Source organism: Gouania willdenowi, chromosome 6, assembly GCF_900634775.1.
Source record: "Gouania willdenowi chromosome 6, fGouWil2.1, whole genome shotgun sequence".
Taxonomy (NCBI): domain Eukaryota; kingdom Metazoa; phylum Chordata; class Actinopteri; order Blenniiformes; family Gobiesocidae; genus Gouania; species Gouania willdenowi.
Genome location: NC_041049.1, coordinates 35245135 through 35269108, shown reverse-complemented (window position 1 = coordinate 35269108; position 23974 = coordinate 35245135). Strand labels below are relative to the sequence as shown.

The window sequence follows — 23974 nt, the reverse complement described above, 5'->3', positions numbered from 1 at the left end:
AAATATTTTTAAATTTAAAAAAAAGATTTCATAACTTAATGAGGGCCCAGTTCTTGGAGCCAATCGCGTCCCACCACTAATATATACATATTCATTTGTATACACAATATATGGTAACACCTATTTTGAAGAGGTATACATAAGGTGTCTGTCAATAGCATATTAAGATCTCATGAAGGCTGTCATTAAGTGTCATTTGCTAAATTATGACACCTTTGGAGCTATGTTGGCATTTCATGGGAAAGCATTGTCATGACAACTTGTCATTAAGAATGTACAAATGACCAACAATTGTCTTTATCATGAAAATTTGTCATTAACAAGGGCAAAATAACCACCCATCGTCTTTGACATGACAACTTGTCATTAAGAGTAGACAAAATGACCAACAGTTGTCTTTGTCTTTGACAATACTCACACTTCCATTCACTCCTATGGAGCAATCTCAAAATTCCAATCAAGCGAAGGGTCATATTTTTAGATTGTGAGAAGAAACCGGAGTTCCCTGAGGAAACCCAGCCAAGCACTAGGAGAACTGTGCAGAGAAAGGACCTAAGTGTCTATCACAGAGTTTCCACCTAGGACTTTGTAGCTGTGAGGCAAACGTGCTAGTCACTTAGTCACTGTGCCCCCCATTTTTTTAACATTAAGAATTTATTTGTAATTATCTCTCTTTTTGTGTGGTATAGAGTTGACATTGACGTCATTAATTGAACTTTATTTGTATAGCGCAAATTACAACAAGTCATTACACCATTATACATGGTGGCTCAGGTGGTAGTGGGTCGTCTTCTGATCGAGAGGTTGGGGGTTCGATCCCAGTACCTGACTATGTGTCGAAGTGTCCTTGGGCAAGACACTGAACCATAAGTTGCTCCCAGTGGTCGACTAGCGCCTTGCATGGCAGTCCTGTCCCACTGGTGTGTGAATGTGAGAGTGATTGGGTGAATGAGCTGATATGTAAAGCGCTTTGAGACTGCTTCAGTGTGGTGATAAAGCTCTATATAAAATCAAGTCCATTTACCATTTATACATCCCATGTACTATTAAAGCAGATTTTGGATGGTTTATTTAATCCCATAGAATTGGGGCCGTCTATGGGTGCTAAGTCGTCCTGTGTTTGAAATTGCTTAATACAAAAACAAACTTATTTCTTGACTTTATTGTTGCTTTTGTTAAAGTATTAAATAATGTGATTTAATCTGACTGTGTTTGTAACATGGCTTACTTTGAGCATGTATATAACTTTTAGAGTTGGTTTTGGTTGTAGAAATGTGTTAAACTGTGGTCAAATTGTCAGAGAGCTTTTCATTATATCCATGTCTTTTAAGGCTCTTATTAAATAGTTTTGGCTGTAGTCCTGGCCGCCGCCATCTTGGATTATATCGTCATCGCCGCAAGTCCGCACAAGCGCAGAATGACTCAAATAACTGTAAAGAGGTCTTATATTAGTCTATTTTCTTTTTAAAGTGGTGTTTTTTTGTGGCTTTAGACTCCAATTACATATTTGTATATAGTATGTTCCCTACAATATAAATAGGTTCACAATATAACTATTTTTATAGTTTCTGTTTCCACTGTTTCTAGAATAATAACAATCTTTTTCAACAAGAACTGTTGATTGATTTGTCACATGACTGATCCAGGGTTTGAGTTTGTTTTATTTAGTTTCACGTCTACCTGGGCTGTAGCTCTTTGTTTTTTAGACCAACTTGTTTGTAGTTTTATTTCAGCAAGTTTCACTTTTACAGTTACAGTTGGGGACCTTTGTGATTGAATATCCTAGTTACATTACAGTAACCAAATTAAACTATATCAACTAAGTGAATTAATAAAAATGGCCTGTTTAAAGGCATTTTCAAACTAAAAAAATTATCTTGTGAAATCTGTGACCTGTTGACCTGCACAACTCAAAGAATCAGAATCGAGAATTAGATTTAGAACAGGAATCGAAATTGAGAATCGGAACCGGAAACAGAATCATTAAAATCCAAACGATGCCCAACCATAGCAAAGAGGAAACACTGTGGTTTGTAGGTGACCCGCCATGTTATTTCTTGGCAGAAATACTTTTAAACACTTGCTGTACATTCAGCTGACATAAAAATCTTGTTTTCAAATATGTAGAATAATTGTGAATTTATCAGTAGCAGTAGTAGTTTTAATATTTGAGTTAATTTTTTGCAGGCACGTTTTTTTGTCCATCAAATGTATTTAAAAGAAACTAAAACTAAAGATAAAATGTTATTTAACTGTCGAACCTTGTCATAATTTTATCTAATTTTTTTTTTTTTTTTAATTGAAAAAAAAAATGTTTATGGTCTTGGTCTTGGTCTTGTTCTCGGCTTGTCTCGGTCTTGGTCTTGACTTGGTCTCGGCTCCTGAAAGTCTTGGTCTTGTCTTGGTCTTGGTGCATTCTGGTCTCGGGCAAGTCTTGGTCACGGATAGTGTGGACTTGAACACAACACAACCCTGAGGTCCTCCGGCTATGGCCTTTTAGTAATCCCTGCAGTTAGGACATGCACACACGGTGAGGCATCGTTCCAGTTTTACGGCCCCCGTCTGTGGAACAGTCTGCCGGAGCTGCAGAGAACGTTCATATTTTTAAAAGCAGGCTCAAGACCCACCTTTTTAATGTAGCTTTTAACTAATTATTTATTCATTTTAAGATTGTTATCTTTCATGTTTTAAGATTATCTTTTATGCTGTTTTTTATAGTTTTAGGATTGTTATCATCTGGATTTTAACGATTCTGTTTCCGGTTGCGATTCTCAATTTCGATTCCTGTTCTAAACGATTCTCGATTCTGATTCTTTGAGTTGTGCAGGTCAACAGGTCACAGATTTCACAAGATAATTTTTTTAGTTTGATTTTTTATTAATTCACTTAGTTGATATAGTTTAAATTGGGTACTGTAAAGGTCCCCAAACTGTAACTGTAAAAGTGAAACTTGCTGAAATAAAACTACAAACAAGTTGGTCTAAAAAACAAAGAGCTACAGGTAGATGTGAAACTAAATAAAACAAACTCAAACCCTGGAACAGTCATGTGACAAATCAATCAACAGTTCTTGTTGAGAAATATTATTATTATTCTGGAAACAGTGGAAACAGACACTATAAAAATAGTGTGAACCTATTTATATTGTAGGGAACATATTATAAACAAATATGTAATTGGAGTCTAAAGCCACAAAAAAACACCACTTTAAAAAGAAAATAGACTAATATAAGGCCTCTTTACATGCTTTTGAGTCATTCCGCGCTTGCGCGACTTGCGGGGATGACGCGCTGGTGATGACATAATCCAAGATGGCAGCGGCCCTGACTACAGCCGAAACAATTTAATAAGAGCCTTAAAAGACATGGATATAATGTATAGAGTGGATGGACAGAGGCATAAACATGCAGACTTTCACACAGACACATTAAGGAAGGTTGTGGTCATTATATGGGGTGGATTAAAGAATGAATAAAGGATTGTTTTATTCAGTTCTTCTCCGTGTTATTATCACATTATAAAAAAGTTTTAAAATAGCAGGAATTAGTGCTGGTCTCGAACGGTCTTGAGGGAAAATCCCGAGTCCGGGCAGCCCGAGTCCGAGACAAGACCGAGTCAAAATGCTTCCGAGTCCAAGACAACCTTTAAAATTTGGTCTCGAGACCAAGACTGGTCTCAACTACTACAACACTACCTCAGGGTTCAAGAAGGTTCAAAAGGTCAAAGTAGTTCTGAAAGGTAAAAAGGCCTAAGACCATTACAAACTATAGTGACTCTTCAGTTTGCCTTGAGTATACCAGGTTTAGCCTGCATTTTGCATGTTGTTTAGGATTACTATCCCAGTGTTTCCTCAGATATAGCCCTCTGCACTGTGGGCTATGATGGTACCTTGGCCTTCAGTGTTAGTTAATAGCTTGTGCTGTTTTGCTGGTCTGGGGGCTCTGTCTCAGCACCCTGTGCCCACAGCCTGTGTCCTGGTCCTGGTGCAGAAGGCTCCTTGTGATGTGTCCTTAACTAGATCCTCTGTGCCCAGCCATGTGCCATTGTCCTTATTTTGTCCTTATTTTAACCTGTGTGTCTGTGTGCGGTGGATGGGGTTTGTGCAGGGTGAGTGTATTTTTAATTATGTAAAAGCACTTTGAGTTTACACTTGTATGAAAGGCACTTCTTTTTATGAATAAAATGTGATTGATTGATTGATTGATTGATTGATTAATGCAGACACACAATTTTGGGACTAGACCATGCCCACTAGTTCTGGCTTATCTTTAAACTGCAGTACATGGAGCAGTACCATCAAAACTCCAGAAGAAAATACAAACTTCTAAAAGTTTAACCTGACATATTGAAAATATTTTAAAATGTCTGCATAGAACTGTGAGGCTATTATCTGGATTGTTAGCACACTGGTATAAAAAATGGGGAAACAAAAAATCAAGAAGTTTCTTGACATTCAGTGAAGCTCAATCAATCTGACTGGCCTTGTTTCTGTTCGGTTCCTCCATTCATCTATCTGTTCATTCTCTGTTGACTTACAGAGGACATTACAATAGCATTTGATTCCCTCAACACTTTCTAATGGTTTCTAACAAAGAACATCTGACAGCTCAACATAGCGAGATAATGGTCTCTCTTCATGTGTAATTATCTTGGAAAAAACAGATTGGATTATAAAATAAACAGATTTTTAAAAGTTGGCTTCTTGTTTGTCACCTAATTGTAATTTTTATAGGATACGTTTCCAAGTTGGTAGAAATAGCAACCGTTGTGGGAAAACTGCAGACTGTGACTAACGGTGTTAAGGATGTGATCTGGGTTTTGTATTATGATGTTGCTTCTCATAAATGCAATGGGACTGTCTTATATCTCCACAGCAGTGTTAAAAGAGTTCAGAGATGTAAAATGTAAAAAGGCTTTGGTGTCACTAAGAAGGAGCAGCTGCTATTGGGTGCTGAAAATGTGGTTCAATAAGGTTACTCGAGCATTCAGAACAGGCTCAGGTCTTAGTGACCTTAGTGTGGTCAATTTAGCCTCTCTTTCGAAGATAAGGTATATGTAGGCGTTTGTTGATGGGTTACACATCCTTTCAACTGGTGCAAAAACTGACCCTTCTGTTTCAATACATGCACTTCACTCTTTATTTTCAGCAGTTTGATAGATGCATGCCTACAGTAATTCTGCCAACACATCCACCCTGTGTTGCCCTTTTGAGTAGCATGGCCTCTCTTAGACATTTCTAAACACATTAATCTGGCCTACAATACAAACACTGCAGACACACAGTCTTATCACTCAAAGAAAGAGAGCTAAAGAGCAGCAAAGACAGGTCAAAAACCCAATTACTACACAGATGTACAGAATCTTCCAATCGCTCATAGCATCTTTGTGACTTTCTTCTTGTCTTGCTCATCAGGGGTCATCCGACTCTTTTCCTTTTTCTAAGTTTCCCTTCCTCCACCAGTTACTCTATATCACCTCTTCATGATTTTTTTTTCTATAACATTTAATTTTAACTCTCTCTGAGATTATATCACACATTACTTTAATTGCTCTAGTAGATTAAACTAAATGTAATTCAAAATTCCAGCTCAAATAACACGTAAAAAGCACAAAGATAAAAACATATTGAGAAATTAACAAAAAATAAGTCAAGTAATACCTCATTTTATATTTTTACAATTACATTTGATCTAACACATTTCTTATTTCTATTTGGCTGATTGTCCACCTGCAAAGTGAGAAACTCACTTCAGCCTGGCAGTGGACACATACAGATGGAGACAATTGAAGTCTGACAGACAGACAGTCAAAAGAACACACAGGAATTTTTTCTGTACACTCCCAAGAACCCAGCCAGCTTTGTTCACTTGTTCCCTTGCCATTTATTCTTCCACCCTGTATACATCAAGCCAAACCTCTAGAACATTTAACAATAGCTTTCTGTCATGTGCCAAAACATGGTTCAGAAAATGAAAAAGTGAGCAGCATTTTTTTTTCTCTGTGCTGGTAATTTTTGGGCTCAATCCTCTCATCGTCATTTAAGTCTCCCTTCCGATCCCAGTAGTGGCCCTATTTAAATCTCTCCCTCCTCCCAGTCCGGCACATTTCTGATGCTAATTATTTAAACCTTTCTCCGTGCTCTTTATCCCTCCCATCGACCAGCTAGTTATTCCAATCTCTCCCCGCCCGCCTTCACTACACCAGTCACCAGTGCTCGGCTGAAGGGTGATATTGAAACTATTTCTGCCTTTTCCTAAACATGAGGGTTTTATTTTCCCTGACAAAGGAATTCGACCATCACTAGTAGGCTACAATGAATCCATGTTAATGTAAAGAGGGGATGAAATACAACAGCAACACTGATAAGAAAAGATCATGTTTACAAATGTATACTTCAGCAAAGATATATAATCTAAAAGATGTTGTGTGTTTACATGTTCTAGAAGATGAGCTGCATGGGAATGTGACCTTTTCTGGCATGTGGTGACCTGTTTGGGTCACTGTCCCCAGTGTTACAGAAGTGAGTGGTGAGAGTCAGTATCCACAGTCTGGAAGATCAGAGGAGAATGCGTTTTGAGGACCATGTCCAAGCAGATCAATGTAGGAAAATAGTTCACAATTTGGCTTTTCACAAAGTCGCTTTATGCTTCAAACCCTCTATCATACAGAGTCGTTTGACCATTTGCAGACATTGCACTTGCTTACTTGCATTAAATCACAGTGATCTGGCTGTTATAACTGTGAGAGAGCCACCTACACATGAAGCATCAGATCAGAAGAGTTACACTCACCATCACTACTCATTACAGTTATATAAAGGATGATTTCTAACAACAGCCACCACAGAGAACCAGCACAGACCATGTCCATCCCAAATGCAGAGGGAAACACTTCACTGTAACATGTAATCTTCATTAAAAGAAAAACAAGCAGAATATCACCTAAAAAAAGTATCAGAATTGCAAAAAACGTTTTTTAAGTAATTAAATCAAAATTTAAATAACATATTATTATTATTATTATTATTATTATTATTATTATTATTATTATTATTATTATAATAATAATAATAATAATAATAATAATAAAACCTTTTAAAAACACATTTTTGAATCACTAAACATGCAATAATATGTTTATCTACCCTGCATCACAAAAGCTGGTACAACGTTACAGGTGTGCTCACCTTGGTACTCATGTCCAGGGGTGTAGGTGATGGGATTTCCTGTGATTTGGAGTGTGAGCAGCACCTCTCCTTCACCTTCTGTCACCCCGTGTCCCTCCAGTTCCCCATGGTGGGTGCATAGGAAGAAGAAAGGGTTAAACCTGGGGTAAAAGCTTGCAGGGGATGCCCCGAAATCCATGCTGCTGCTCCCCAGGACCAGGGCGAGGAGGGCACAGGATAGCACCCCCTGTAGAGACGCCCTCACCATCCTGCCTTCACCAACTGGATTTGGTAGGAGTTAATGGGGTGAAGAGGTGACGGGAGTGATGAGAGAAATGCACAGGGACAGCTCCAGAGGGTGGATTGTAGGGTCCAGAGATGAGGCAAAAGTCCAAATAAGAGTGTATTTTTGTGTTTGATTGTTTCTCGGCTCTCTCTGTCCAACCACCACTCTGGGGGAGTTCAGAGCTTCGCTTCTTCTGTCCTGCTCGAGCATTTAAATACCTCCCCCTCCCTCTGTTTGCCTCTCTCCTCCCACCCTCCCTCCCCCTTTGCTGTCGGCGTCTCTCGTTCGCTCTACCCCGGCACCATGTGTGCTGTGTGTGCTCCATGGTCTCCCTCCTCTTTTTCTTCCTCCCTCATCCAGCTCTCCTCTCCTCCCTCCTCACTCAGTCAATCACCTCTTTTCTTTATTCTTACCCTCCCTTCTTTGGGTACTCCACCTCTTGTTTGCCCTCTGTCCCGACCACAGCTGTTATATTTTCTTTATCCCTAAGCGTCCTGACGGATCCTTTTTAACCATCTCTACCTCATTTCCCCCCACACCCACCCACCAACACACACACACACCAAACTGACTCATTTTTTCTCAAACACTATCACACCTCCTTTTAACTTCCTCCTTAGGTTGTCTTCATCTCGCAGCAGATCCCCCTTAATCTAGTGTTCCATCATCTCCAACTTTCCTCTAATTTTTTAGAAGTGTTGCAAATAATTTTTCCATTTTCTCAGCTGTTGCTTTTTCACTAAACAGTTTTTCCAAGACATTCCCCAACTTTTCCTGTTAGCACCCATAGGCACTGCACTATTTAAACCAAGCACCACTCTGCACACACAACCAATAATGCTGCTTACTTTCAACCCCACAATCATCAATTGCTCATTACTTGTCCCATTCTTTTGTTTTTTTTCTTTTACTCTTAGCTTAAAAATAATTGTAATATTATCTAGGTTTATGAAATTAGTTTTTTGCCCTTTTAAGTACATGTTTGTATTTGTAAAATGTTCATAGTTCTCTTTTGTTTTAGTTTTTAATGAATTTATAAACTGTATTTAATCTGAGCTCCACCACAATGAATAATAAGTCTTATCTTATAAGAACTTAAACAACAAGCAACAATAAGCATCTCTACTGGTGTTCCTGTTAAATAGCCTGTGGTGGGTTAGTGTGCTTATATGTCTATTAAACACACACACACACAAGCAAACATATCCACACATGCATGCACGCACACACATACAGACCCATTTCATGTCCAAACAGCCTGACTGGCCCACAGCAGGAGCACTCTGTTAGGCCCGGGTGGGCAGATGCCCTCACAGCCTTAACTGGGTTTCAATCACACACGCATCCACATCCATATGCGCAATCACACAGAAACATGTGTTGCAAAAAGGATATTTGCTCTGGTTTACGAACTGAGATGAAATCCTATGGCTCTGTCAGTTTCTTGTTTGTCTTAACAGCAGGTTTTGGAGATAACATTTGCTTCCAGAGTAATTCTCCTGTCTGAGAGCTGCTGGCTCACTGCCCACATTAATCCTATTTATTAACACAAAAGTCTAAAGTGAAGTTAATGTTGCAGACTGTTAAAGCTTTACAAAATGATCTGTTGTGTTTTGAATATTTAACAAAGAATTTTAAGTGTCAGGGGTGAGAGCACGGAGGTGGACCCAAAAGCGAGATGAAAACGGAGGAATGAGTTTTAGAGATTTAAAGGTTTATTGTGCAAAGAAGTTGAAAATGATCGAGAGTGAAGAGAGGCAGGTGATCCACAGGTGGCTGGGGCACAGAGGAAGACACAAGTTGTGCAACACAGGAGTTTGGATGAGGAGGACACTGGATGGAGAGAGACAAAAAGATTCTGGTAAGTACAAGCTACAAGAGATACTAATCCAACGTAGTAGAGAGAACTCGAAGGCAACGACTGAGGTACCACTTAGGAAGGTGAACGAACAGTCACAGAGGGGCTTAAATCCTGCTGCAGGTCATCAGCGCTGATTACCAGCAGGTGCTTTGCTTTCCTGGCGTCTCCTAGGACAAGGCCCCACCTTAGATCCTCACATTAAGATACATAAAAAAAACAGGCTGTTTTTTTTAAATCGCATACTAACGCACTACTCGTACTAACGTCAAAATGAATATGTTGTGTGTTCACATTAGATTGTATGAAAAGATTGATTACATGAGAAATACACGGATGTATACTATATCGAAACATTTTTTTTTAAGTCATACTCAACCGACTTAGAATGCATTGCGAGCAGAATGTAAAATCGTCCTGGGACTGGCTACAAGCTAAAAATCAAACATCCCTCAGGTACTAGCGAGACAGTCTTTCCATGGTGCTATAAAGGGTTTCTGTCGGACAGCTTGCAGCTTATGTACACCATTGGAGGGTCGAGCCCCTGTTCCTCCCGGGAAAAATCAGCCCCCACACTGACGTGTCTGTCTACAAGACAAAAAGCAGGGAAAAATCAGGCATATAATGAAGTGGTTCACCACAGACAGTCATATTACATGCTCAAACGCCTGCTGGCATTGGACCAGACCTAAGGTCGGTTAGAGGGACGGTCAGGTAACCGCAACAGTAAAAACCTGCCATTCCAAAAAAACACTTCACGTTTTTTCTGGTATGGGGTCATGGACAGGCCGCAATCACGGCCTGTCCATGACTATCTTTCTTTTATCTCTCCCCTGTCCACAACCCAAGTAGTAACCCATATACTGTACCTTCCTCCGTCCAACAGCAGACTTTTTGGGGTTGACCGTGAGTTCCGCCTTCCTCAGTGCACCCAACACAGCTGCCACATGGCGCATATGCTCTGGCAGCTATCACTAGAGATGATGGCATCGCCAAAATGCCATGAGTCGCTGAAATGTGGCTGGAGCCTTGAAAAACACAAATGGAAGCGTGACAAATTGATACAAACCATACAAAGTGGAGAAGGTCGATTGTTGGAGATAAAGGATTCTGACAGTAGCCCTTGGTTAAATATATTGTTGTGAAAAAAATAAGCAGTACCCAACCAGTCCAGGAGTTTGTCGACCCAGGGCTTAGTATAAGCATCAAAACATGACACCTCATTCACCTTTCAATAGTGCACAGAAATGCACAGACCCATCCTTCTTGGTTACAATAACAATTGGGCTGCTCTATGTACGGTGGGATTTGTCTATTACTCCCATTTCTAACATTTCTACCAATTCTTCCTGAACCATCTTGCGTTTATGTTCAGGAGGTCTGTAGGGTCGCAAACGTGTCAATATCCCGGGGTGCGTGTCTGTTCTATGTTCAATGAGCGTTGTACGCTCTGGTAGAGTGGAGACCACGTCCGCAAGCTCTGCCCGCAATCTCTGCAAATCTGCTTTCTGTGACGATGAGAGATGGTCATCAAGGGGGAGTGATGTATGATTAATATTTTTGTTACCTCAGGTCCCAACTTATTTTTCGCTTTATATGCAGACAGTAGAGAAACAGGTTGGGCCTCACAACATGATTTCAGGAGGTTTAGATGGTAGATCTGCACATCACCCACTCACCATGTGAGGGCCCTTGCCACTAAGCGAGTAATTTAGAGTTCGATGTAGAGAGCAATACAAGCACTTTTTCTCTGGCCCAAACATATTTATTCCCCAGTAATTCAATCAGTTCTTAAAGTGTGCATGACACCCTGGTCAGTTAGATTCTCTTTTTTAATTCCAACCCAGGACATGTCCTGAAACAGTGCCTGTGCTACACTCTTTGCAAAGAAAGTGCACAGTGGCACTGCTTCGGGGTATTGTGTTGCATTATCTCGTATGACTATTATGAAGCGACAACCTGTGCGCTCTGGTGAAATAGCTCGATGAGTTGCGTTTCAGTACATTTGATTGGGACCTCCATTAATGGGATGGGAAAACCATTTACTGACACTCTGTCATAGTGTCATAGTTCACTCGGTACAACTGGTCTCTAATACTCATTTGACCATCAATTGCTGTCACTTGGTCAAAGGCTGAGCCATAGGGTCTCATCCCGTGATTGTTAGAGGGATGTCCTCCACGAATGGGAGAGCCGCCCCCCATCACCATCACCAGATGAGCCCACATCACCACTGATCATTGTGCACACATCCCATTGTTGTTCTGCCGAGAATGCGTCCCCGTATACCTTTCTGCCTATCTGTCAAAACAGAGCCAATCAGTGCCTAAGGTCATGACGCACTAAGAGGGGGCTTAACTAAATGGCTCTGGCGGAGTGTAAAGCTAATGGTTGCTATAACAACAAGAAGAAAACCCATACAGAGCTATTTATTTTGTGTCTCTAAGCCAAATAACGACACTAAGTCAGAGTTATTCAGACGTTGGGTCCATAATATCGGTATGGGATGCACACAATGTAAACAGACCTGTTGTGCCTCTACATCCTACAATGTAGTATTTAGCGACAGGCCGGGCCGATCAACAAAAGTGCGTCATGTTCTGACCAAAATGGCGGCACTCCGTAGTTTATGACAAAATGTATAAAATTGTTCTAAAAAGTCCTTTAATGTGTTATTTTCCAATATTTTCATTATTGGTAATACATAAAACATATTTTTTGTTTAAATACATTTGATTTTCACTACCGGTACCCTTAACTCAATCCTAGATGGCACTACTGGTAAATCTAAATGTCTATATTATTAATTAACATTATAATTTTTGAAATTCTTTGTCCTCCAACAATTAGTAAATTATTTTGTTTAGATAATTTTGTAAAACCATTTCTAGGATTTGTTTTAAAAGTCAAAATTTTGTGTGAAACACTTACTGTATATACAAACTAAATAAGTATATAAAAAATATAAAAGCTCAAAATGATCAGTTGTCCTATTAGTTGGAAAAAAATAAAATTCCTTAAATGCCTTTCAGGCATACCTGTCAAGGATCCCGTTTTGTCGGGAAACTCACGTATTTTACCTCTCTTTCCCGCCATCGTCCGGTATTAGTATTGTCCCGTAAATATCCCGTATTTTAATGTAATAATAATGAAAAGGTGCCTTACTAAACTGTCACTAGCCTCGCGAGAACTTCCACCTGAAATGGCCTGAGGGACAGTTTTTGCGATATTGGTGCTGACAGCGGCAACAAACCCGGAAACGATGATGAATGAAGACGTTCTGGAAAAAAAAAAACAAAGAACTCGTGTAAATACCTTGGAAACTGGAACAGAGAGTTTCCCTTCCTAAAGAGCAGCAGGATGGGACACAGTTACACGTTTTGTTACGTTACGCTACACTGAGATGTTAACGTCTACCACGGGGGAAGGAATGACGTAAGTCACCATGAAAAATCATCCAATCACAAGCTCCACAAATATATGCTGCTTTATAAAGTGTTAAAGAATCTAAAGTCTATAATAAATGTGTCTAATAAGTCCTTAGTGAATACCAGAGAACCACATGAGTGAGCATGAGAAATTATAAGAAAAATATGTAATGAAAATAAAATGTTAATGTTTAACTTAAAGACAAGCAATGTGAAATTAACAGTAAATATGTAATGTGTTGACTTGTATATGAACTGTAAGTATATTAAATAAACACGTGCTTAATATATCCATTTATGTTTTAATTTAGGCTGTTTTATCATTTAGGAATTAGGGCTGGGCGATATATTGCGATTTAAGATGTATCGAGTTTTCTATTATATAAAATAGCTTATTTTGTATCAAAATACTAGTTTTAAGAGTCACTGCTTTTTCTTCTCAGAACAGAGTCCTAACTCAGAGCTTCCCCATAACAAGCCATATTACAGATTACATATCACTCACACATGCTGTCCCTTACAGGAGAAAAAAACAAAAGTTGCACATATTGATCAGCTGTTTGTTAATAAATGAGCCTGTGTAGCATTTTGGATCAGCAAATTTAACCCAGAATTCTCTTTCTTCTCAGACTTTATAGTAGGAATGTTCACAGCATTTCAATGTTAATAAAGGTTGACCTACCAGATTCTAATCACATAATTGCATTTAGTAAGTGGTTGATATAGTGGGTATTTTAGATTTCTTGTACACATATCTTAAAATATAAGGGATACTGGAGCTTGATTGGGCGCGTGGGACGGCTCGTAGTGGGCGCCAAAAAAATTTCCCTTATTTTCAAATCCAAAACTTGACAGGTATGCTTTAAGATAACAAAGTGTTTTAAGTGTTATAGCTGTTCTTCAGTGAGGGGTAATGACAGAGTGACAACGAAAAAGCAACGTCCTTTAACGCATTTAAAAAAAATATTTATATATATTAGAATTTTCTAATAGCTTTGAGAGAGACAGAAAAAAAAAAAACATATGTGACATGACATGGCAAATCCAGGAACAAGTTGGCATGATGGAAATGGAGTTCAAAAGCACAAAAACATTATTTTTTTTTGCAAAATATGACAATTGAAGTTATCAGAATCAGAATCAGAAAAAAACTTTCATCATCCCCGTTGGTCAATTAAAAGACAAAAAGCAGCATATAAAGAAAGAAAAAAGAAAATTGAGGAAAAATAATAAAAATAAAATAAATAAAAAAACAGCACTGGTAATAATAATAATAATAATAATAATAATAATAATAATAATAATAATAATAATAATAATAACTAGAACTGCAAGCAGTTATGAAAGTGGGCCAAGCCTTCTACCCAGACTCTGTCCCCAGGTTTTGCAGAGCCCATGGAGGTACGTCACAAAAAATGACGGGCTTGGGGCAAGTGTCAGGACACAGGCCAAAGTGCTATTTGCAGTGAACATGTGGATATAAGGATTATGAAGATGTAATTTAAAATGTGAAATTTACAGGCCAAAATGCGTTTGCACCCATGATGGTGCCACCTAGTGGTACAGTTTTTGGTATGGGTGTCTATAATGAAGGAATTCTTGGACGGACAACAGAGGAGAGAAGAGGGCCTGAGGCCGCCATTCCAGACCAGCACACTCCACCTCCACAGCTACCACCCCAGAGGTCTCCACCGCCACGATGGCTATCCCAGGCATCTGCTGTGAGTGAGATTTCCACTAGTCCTTGTATGAGGGAGCTACCGACCCCTGGTGGCACGAGAGTGGTAGTGCAGCCAGGTCGCCACCTGGGGGAACAGCCAGAAGTTGCTTCATTCAACAACAACTTTGAGTGGGAAGGCAGACCAAGACCAGACTGGAGGCAGTTCAGTGATCCAAAGATTCCACCCTATCATTGTGAAGAAGACATTGAGAATTATCTGTTTACGGTTCGTGCGTATCGCAAAAACATGGCGATGGCCGGAGTCAGAATGGGCATGCCGGCTGGTCCCACTTCTCTCTGGGAAAGCGCTCGAGGCATATTCTGCCATGGATGAGGAGGACGCACATGGCTATACCTGCCTGAAGATTGCACTGCTCACCAAATTTGATATTTCTTCAGAGAGGTACCGCTAGCGCTTCCGAGTAGCCTCTTTGCCATATGGAGAAACACCTACAAAAATGTATCATCGGCTTAAGAGGCTCTACCGGCGCTGGATTCAACCAGATCAACTGTCCAACGACGTGATTGGGGAGCTGATCATCATGGAGCAGCTGCTTGGTGTTCTTCCGATGGACGTCAGGACCTGGGTGCATGGACCTGAGAATGGTATCATCACTGCAAGGTTGGCCCTGCAATACCAAAATGCCCATTGGGCTCCCTCTCGCTTCTCCAGTTCCGGCCAGTGTCCAGCTCCACTGCCTGGACCATCACAACATTGCAAAGGAGAATTCAGCCAGGACACTGGAGGTACTGCCAACTCCACCCCGTCCCAGCCAGCACCTGGTAAGACCTTCATTTGTTTTTACTGCCAGCAGCCAGGACATAAGACGTCAGTGTGTCCAATGCATAAAACTAAACTTACTGGAGCATGTTATGCTCCTTGTGTTGAGAATGACCAAGGGGGGAGCCAACCTACACTAAAAACTGAAAAACTGTTTTTTGTGAACGGTCAGCAGGCTGTGGCACTGCTTGACAGTGGGAGCTTTACCTCCTTGATCAAGAGGAGTTTGGTTCCTGTCTGCAGTTTAGACTATCGCTCCAAGAGAGATATTGTTTGTGTTCATGGGACTCATGTTTACGCCAAAACAGAGGTCTCTGTCGAGACAGAGGGGCAACAGTATCTCATGACTGTGGCGGTAGTCAACAATCTGTCAAAGGACTTAATCCTGGGAACTGATTTTCCTCTGCTAATGGACCTCTTGCCGGGGGCCGGAAGTGACTCTATGGGAGTGGTCATGGGGAATGTGGTGTGTCCTGTCGTTACCCGGGCCCAAACCAAAGTTGCAGGTCTCCAAGGGACCAAGGGACCAATCAAATCCCGGCGGCAGAGGCGTTTTGAGAAAGGTCTGGGAGGTACTGTGCATGACACCAAGAACTTAACTGTTGATAGGCAGTGGGAAGTACCTGATAACATTACTAATCTGGAGAGACAGGATGCTTTGCTAAAATCTTTATTTGAGAAGGTGGTGAAAAGCACCCTTCCTTTTCAGGTGAAGAGCAGTTTATGATCTAAAATGATGTTTTGTATGCTTGTAATTATGGTTGCAAATGTCTAGTTATCCCCACAATTGCTGACAGTTAGTGATGCGTCTCGCACACACACTGCCCTGGGCCGGACATCTCGGTCGTCACAAAACATACCTGCGTATAAGCACTCGATTTTTTTGGCCGGGCATGTACACTGACATACAAACTTACTGTCGCACATGACCTACCTGCCAGCTGACTGGTTCTTCTCGTAAATCTGACAGGGCTCTTCGGACTATTACCGCTTCAAGTGTGCTCAAGGCTCTGATCCAACTCTTCTCTTGGGTCAGAATACCGGAAGAGATATTGACTGATCAGGGCACAAACTTCACTTCCCAGATGCTCCAACTGTTTTACCAACAACTGGGCATTTCCGCTCTCAAAACGACCCCCTACCATCCACAGACGAATGGGTTAGTGGAGCGGTTTAATCAAACTTTAAAGAAAATGCTCCGAAACTTTGTGGATGACTCCGGAAAGGATTAGGATTGCTTGCTCCTGTTCCTGTTGTTCACTTACCGTGACGTGCCTCGGGCCTCGACGGGCTTCTCGCTCTTAGAGATGTTATATGGGTGGGATGTCCAGGGCCCATTGGACTTGCTCAACTCCATGTGGACATCCCCAAAGTCCAAAGTCAGCAAACAAAGGGTCGTGCAGATTGTCCTCCAGATGAGGGACCGGCTGGCTCAGTACCAGGAGGAGGCTGCTGAGAACCTGTCGGAGGCCCAGCAGAAACAAAAGACGTGGTATGACAGACAAGCTCGGAACCGGAGCTTTGAGCCAGGACAGAGGGGACTGCTTTTACTTCCTCCTCGAACAGCAGGCTACTAGCCAAGTGGCAAGAAACGTACGTCATAACATGGCATATGGGGCTTGTCACCTATGAGATCCATCACCCTGAAAAGAAGAAGGCCAAGTAAACTTATCACGTCAACCTGCTACAGGAGTGGAAAGATCGTGCTGTAGCAGTTCCTACTGCTACCCTCCTGGTCCAAGCAGTGGATGAAGAGGAGGATCCAGAGGTTGCCCTTGTCACTGAAGTTGGGGATGTGCCTGATCTCTCCCACCTCACTGCTGACCTGGTTGGCCAGCTCCGGCAGTTGTTTTATGATTTACCCTTGCTATTCTTTGCCAAGCCGGGAAGGACTTTTTTGATTGAGCACACTATCCGACTGAAGGACACTCATCCATGTCGCTAGCAACCCTATCGCATCCCTCAGAAGTTGGTGGAGCAGCTGAAGGTTGAGACAGAGGATATGCTGCAGCTAGGAGTCATTGAGCCATCTAAATCCGAATGGTGCAGTCCAGTCGTGATAGTGTATAAGAAGGATGGTACACTACGAATCTCATTGATTTCCGCAAGCTTATCGCTGTTTTAGAGTTCGATGCCTTCCCCATGCCCAGGATCGACAAGCTGTTGGAACGAATTGGGTCAGCGACCTACATCACTACTTTCGACCTTTGCAAGGGGAATTGGCAGGTACCTCTGGATTCGACCAGCCGACCTTATGCTGCCTTTTGTACTCCAGCAGGGCTCTTCCAGTTTACCATCATGCCGTTTGGTCTACACTGAGCATCCGCCACTTTCCAACGGCTCATGAACAAGGTGCTTCAAGGGTGCGAAGAGTGTTGTGCTGCGTATTTGGATGATATTGTGATCTACAGCCGGACATGGGAGGAGCATTTGGCCAATCTGAGGAAAGTCTTGGGGAAGATCCAGGGTGCAGGGCTTAAACTCAATCTCAAGAAATGTGAGTGGGCCCGAGAAGAGGTGCTCTACCTGGGTTACCAACTGGGTCGAGGTCAGGTGCGACCCCAAGTCGACAAGGTAGAGGCACTGCAAAACTGTCCCAGACTCAGATCAGAGAAGGAGGTAAGGGCTTTCTTGGGCCTTGCTGGGTGGTACAGACGCTTTGTTCCACAGTTTGCCACCATTGCTTCTCCACTCAATGCACTAACTGCTAAAGACCAAAGAAATCCGGTGGTCTGGACAGAACAATGCTAAACAGCTTTCCAGACTTTGAAGGAGTGTTTGTGTTTGTCTCCAGTCCTCCAAAATCCAGATTTCACCAAGGGTTTCCTAGTGCAAGTTGATGCTTCTGCAGTTGGCCTTGGTGCGGTTCTGGCTCAAGGTGATCCAGGGGAGGAGCGGCCCATTCTTTACCTGAGCAGGAAGTTTTACCTAGAGAGGTCAGGTACTCTGTGGTGGAAAAGGAGGGTCTGGCCATCAAATGGGCACTAGAGATTCTCCGCTACTATCTCCTTGGGAGAGAGTTTGCCCTGGAGACGGATCACTCCAGACGGAGACGGATCATCGCCTGTATTCACAGCATGAAGGACCACAACAGTAAGTTGACAAGATGGTATATGTCTTTATAACCTTTCAAATTTGAGGTTCGTCATTGCAAGGGCATAACCAACGTTGTGGAGGACTACCTTTCCCAGTTGGGGAGAGAGAGGAAAATTCGATGGAGTAGCCCCGTCATCTAGCGTGAGGAGGTCACGACGCTAACACACGTGTCAAGGCAAGATCGCGCCGCGGATGGCTGCTGTGGTGTGTTTGTGCGCACTTTTTTGTCTTGTTTTTGTCGTAAAATCCACAACTGGCTGCTCTTATTCAAGAGAAGAGCTCTTGAACGTCAGGGCAACAATCTCCAAAGATTTATTTCCCACTTTCATCGCTTCCTCTGTGGATTTACTGGACATTTTACTCAAAGGTGCGCTCACCTTTGCTCACGCAGTGAAGCACCGGAGGAGAGGAAAAAGAGCGGGTGCGCTTGTGCGCCTCCGCTGGCGCGGCCGACGCACACCGTTACCGGGGATAATCCTCTCTAACGTGCACTCACTGTGTAACAAAGTGGACAAACTCCAGCTGCCGTTGGGTAGAAACAGAGACTTCTCCTCATCTTCTGTTCTGTGCTTCACGGAAACGTGGCTGTGTGGAGCGGTACCGGACTCTGCGCTGCAGTTGGCCGGCTTCCAACTTCACAGAGCGGACCGAGACGCGGAGCTCACCGGGAAGAGGAAAGGTGGAGGAATCTTCTTTTATGTGAACAGCAACTGGTGTAACGACATGACAGTGATCCTTCAGCACTGCTCTCCTCACCTGGAATCCTTTATTATCAACAGCAAACCCTTCTATTCCCCCCGTGAGTTCGCTTCATTCATCCTGGTTGGTGTGTACATCCCACCGTCAGCTGATGTGCGCGAGGCACAGCGCACACTCGCCGACCAGATCCTGTGCGTGGAGCGGACCTACCCAGACTCTTTTATCATTGTGCTTGGTGACTTTAATAAAGGGGACCTCTCACACCAGCTCCCCAAATATAGACAATTAATTAAATGTCTGACCAGAGAGGAGAAGACACTGGATCACTGTTACACCACACTAAGCAGTGCTTATCACGCCGTTTCCCGCACTGGACCTATCGGACCATTTGATGGTCCACCTGATTCCTTCATACAGACAGAGGCTGAAGCTCTGTAAACCTGTGGTGAAGGAATCTAAACAGTGGACCAGTGAAGCAGTGGAGAAACTCCAGGAGTGTTTGGACTGTACAGACTGGGATGTTTTCAGGTCTGCGAACAGTTCTCTGGATGAGTTTACAGACGCTGTGGCGTCCTACATCAGCTTCTGTGAGGACAGCTGCATTCCATCAAAGACCAGGGTGAGTTATAACAATGACAAACCCTGGTTCACAGCTAAGCTCAGAGGGCTGAGGGCAGACGAAGACGTCGCTTTCAGGGGTGGAGACAGAGCCAGGTACAGAGAGTCGAAGTACACGTTTGGAAAGGAGGTGAGAAAAGCCAAACGTTTGTACTCTGAGTTCTCTGCGAATGACTCGGCTTCTGTAAGGAGAGGGCTCAGGCAAATTACAAGCTACAAGCCCAGAGCCCCTGCTGCTGCTAACGACCTCTGCCTGGCCAACAGTCTGAATAACTTCTATTGTAGATTTGACAGACAATGGGACAGACCTGACTCCAACCCTCCTTACAACTCTGACCAGCCTCACTCCAACACCTTCACCCCCCACATCAAAGCTACAGTCTCACCACAGCTGCTTACAGAGGCTCTCTCCCCTATCTTCCCCCCCTCCTCCCCCCTCCCACAGAGACACCTTTCTCCATCAAAGAGAGAGATGTCAATAGACTTTTCAGGAGACAAAACCCTCGTAAGGCTTGTGGACCAGACTCTGTCTCTCCTTCCACCTTAAAGCACTGTGCTGATCAGCTGTCTCCAGTGTTCACAGACATTTTTAACACCTCACTGGAGACATGCACTGTACCAGCCTGTTTTAAGGCTTCCACCATCGTTCCTGAGGATCACAGGACTTAATGACTACAGACCCGTCGCTCTGACATCTGTGGTCATGAAGTCCTTTGAACGCCTCATGATCTCCCACATCAAGGACATCACCGACCCCCACCTGGACCCCCTGCAGTTTGCCTATAGATCCAACAGGTCTGTAGACAATGCTGTAAACCTGGCTCTCCACTTCATCCTCCAGCACCTGGACTCCCCAGGTTCCTTCGCCAGGATCCTGTTTGTGGACTTCAGCTCTGCTTTCAACACTATAATCCCAGCTCTCCTTCAGGACAAGCTTTCCCAGCTGAACGTGCCAGACTCCACCTGCAAGTGGATCACAGACTTCCTGTCTGACAGGAAGCAGCACGTGAAGCTGGGAAAAACCATCTCTGCTCCCCGGACCATCAGCACTGGATCTCCTCAGGGCTGTGTTCTTTCTCCTCTGCTCTTCTCCCTGTACACCAACAGCTGCACCTCCTCTCACCAGTCGGTCAAACTCCTGAAGTGTGCAGACGACACGACCATCATCGGTCTCATCTCTGATGGAGACGAGTCTGACTACAGGTGGGAAACAGACCGGCTGGTGTCCTGGTGCAGCCAGAACAACCTGGAGCTCAACGCTTTAAAGACAGTGGAGATGATAGCAGACTTCAGGAAGAACCCAGCCCCCCTCACCCCCTCACCCTGGGAGACTCTACAGTGAGCTCTGTGGAGTACTTCTGCTTCCTGGGGACCATCATCACTCAGGACCTCAAGTGGGAGCTGAACATCAGCTCCCTTATCAAAAAAGCTCAGCAGAGGATGTACTTCCTGCGGCAGCTGAAGAAGTTCAGTCTGCCAACAAAGATGATGGTGAACTTCTACAGCTCCATCATCCAGTCCATCCTCTGCTCCTCCATCACCATCTGGTACGCTGCAGCTACGGCCAAGGACAAGGCCAGACTGCAGCATATCATCCACTCTGCAGAGAAGGTCATCGGCTGCAATCTGCGCTCCGTCCAGGACCTGTACGCCTCCAGGATTTTGCGGCATGCAGGAAAGATTGTGGCCGACCCCTCCCACCCCGGTCATAAACTGTTTCAATCTCTCCCTTCTGGAAGGAGGTTTCGGTCTATCAGGACCAGAACTTCCAGACACAAAAACAGCTTCTTTCCCTCTGCCACCATCCACATGAACACACCCCAAGTCACCCACTGAACCGCTGTCTTCGGGTTTCCTTTCTTTGTTGTGTTGGGGGAGGGGCTTCATGCTATATAAGAGGCCTTCAGCACTACAGGAGTAGTGTGTGTGCTTGAAGGGGAGCTGAGTACACGGCAGGTACCAACTTCTGGAAAAATACTGAAAAAGCTGTAAATATTGTTTAAAGAACTGCACTTGGATCTGGTGTCGGTAAATCGCTTTTTGTTTTTTGCATTTTTTGGGTGGACCTGCACACCCAACTTTTGCAGGTAGGCCCAGACTTCCCTTCCCCGGCCACTTCTTCCAGCTCCTCCGGGGGGATCCCGAGGCATTCCCAGGCCAGCCAAGAGATATAGTCTCTCCAGCGTGTCCTGGGTCTTCCTCGAGGTCTCTGCCCACTGAACGCCTCACTAGGGAGGCGTCCGGGGGGCTTCCTAATTAGGTGCCCAAGCCACCTCATCTGGCACTTCTCAATGCGGAGCGGCAGCAGCTTTACTACAAGTCCTTCCCGGGTGACTGAGCTTCCTGAACAAGTTTGTGCCTTTAAACTGTTGCCTCGGTCTTCCTTTTTCTGAGACTTCTGTGGAATATCTGCTATCACACTTTCCCTATGCTCAGATCGTGAAGGCACATAGACTTTTGATGAGCAGCTAATAGTCATGCTTAAGCTCCAACTTCAGCTCTTCCAGCTAATTGAGCACAGAGCTCGGCTCGCAGCCAGCCAACAACCCTCTCTCGGGACCCAGCTGATGACCCTTTCCTGGCGGCCCTGGGTAACATTCAGTCAACTCTTGGTAACGGCTTCATTTTCTTTTAGCAGATTCCTTCTCGGGCGCAGCGGTTTGTTTACACCGCCCACAAGCCAGCTTCAACAGGGCAAAATGATGACGTCACTCTGGTGTTCCATGATGACGTCACTATCCCGCAAAGATCCACGGGAAGCACAGTCTCAATCTACACCGGGGTCCCGTTCAACCCTGCAGCTGCTGCCATCTATCAGAATCAGATACCACATTCTTGCAGGTAATGACATTAATTTATTAATAATCCTGTTGTATTTGGATTTCACTGACAGATGTGTTGTAGACATTTCAGATATGCAGATAGATAGCAAGCCCACCTCTTAAAGACCTTAACTCTGGCTGAATTTATTGTGGCCTTTGGCGTTTTTAGGGATGCCATTTGTGAGGTTTTTTCCATCACGTAGAGCAGAATTTGACACCTATCAACTCTGATCTGGCGATGAAATATGGGGTTCAATCTGGACTGGTCTGTCATAGCTCCCGTCCTCATAAGTAGGCACTTCACAGGTCACCAAGCTATTTCCTGTTCCATCTGTGGCTCCTTATTCCACTCTACAAATCTGTGTCCAAATCTGTAGCAACAAGGCTTCCTCACTGAAATGAAGAGGCTAAGATGACTTCGCAAATGACTTCAATGTGCTATCATTTTAATGAAATGTTTCTGGGGACACCAACGCCTGTCAATGTTCCTGAGCTGGGAAGGCTATGAGAAAGCATCCTAACCACTGTTTTGTTAATTATTTGATCACAGGACTGGTCCAGGGTTTCTTTTCTGGTTTGATCGGCTACCAAAAATGTCTTTTACCTGCAAAAGTGTACAATCTGAGTGAGATAGAGTAGACGCGGTTTGGATCTCACTCCCGTGACTTTTCTCATTAAACCTTCCAAACAACTTCCACATTCACTTAAAGGTGTAACATAAGTGGACGGTTACTTTGCTCCAGTGTTCAGCGCAAATATGGCATCAAAGATGAGCAGACAAGGGAAGAAAGACACAAATGCTAAACCAGAACCCCCTCGAATCCAGTGGAGCCGATGTTAGCATGGCCTCGATAGCCTCCGTTCTAGAAGAACATAAGGCAGCTATTCTCACAGAAAAAAGTGCGACATTTGTGACTCAGTTCAGTTGCTTTGAGGCTGCTGTAACAAAACAAACCCAACAAATAAGCATTCTGGAGTCAAATTCCGCTCTGCATGACGAGCGCCTCGAGGCTCTGGAGTAAAAATTCACCACGTTGCGGGATAGCAATGATAAGCTACAAGCTAAAGTCACTGACTTGGAGCCGCCACAATAATTTGAATACAATTCAAATTGTAGGTCCATTGGAATCCATTGAGGGGCCCCAGGCCTTGCTGAGGTCCTGGGACCCGACATCCTTCCTACACCACCCGAACTGGACCATCCGCACAGAGCACTAACTGCTAAACCTAAGCCAGGATAAAGGCCGAGGGCCATCATTGTGCAGCAACAACACTACCAGCAGAAGGAAAAAATTATATGGGAGGCCAGGACCAAGAGAGACAAACTACAGTACCAGGGATCACCGATTGCCATCTACAAGGATTAGGCCCCGGAGACAACGCAAGTACTTTCTGAACTTCATAAACTCGGCCAGAAACCAGCTCTACTTCCTTGCTAAGCTAACCATTACAACTGTGCAGGGGGGTAAGAAGAGGCTTCTCTCAGTCAAGGAAGCTAAAC

General features: G+C 43.5%; 1 protein-coding gene across 2 annotated transcripts in view; it reads right to left on the bottom strand.

Moving 5' to 3' along the window:
• Positions 1 to 7621, bottom strand: part of reln (reelin) — a 316389-nt gene extending 308768 nt beyond the window's left edge. For both annotated transcript variants that reach the window (XM_028448258.1, XM_028448259.1), the window contains exon 1: positions 7187 to 7621. In XM_028448258.1, the coding sequence (XP_028304059.1) occupies positions 7187 to 7433 (247 nt within the window). In that variant the 5' untranslated portion in view covers positions 7434 to 7621. The remainder of the gene's footprint in view (positions 1 to 7186) is intronic.
• Positions 7622 to 23974: the final 16353 nt, after the last annotated feature.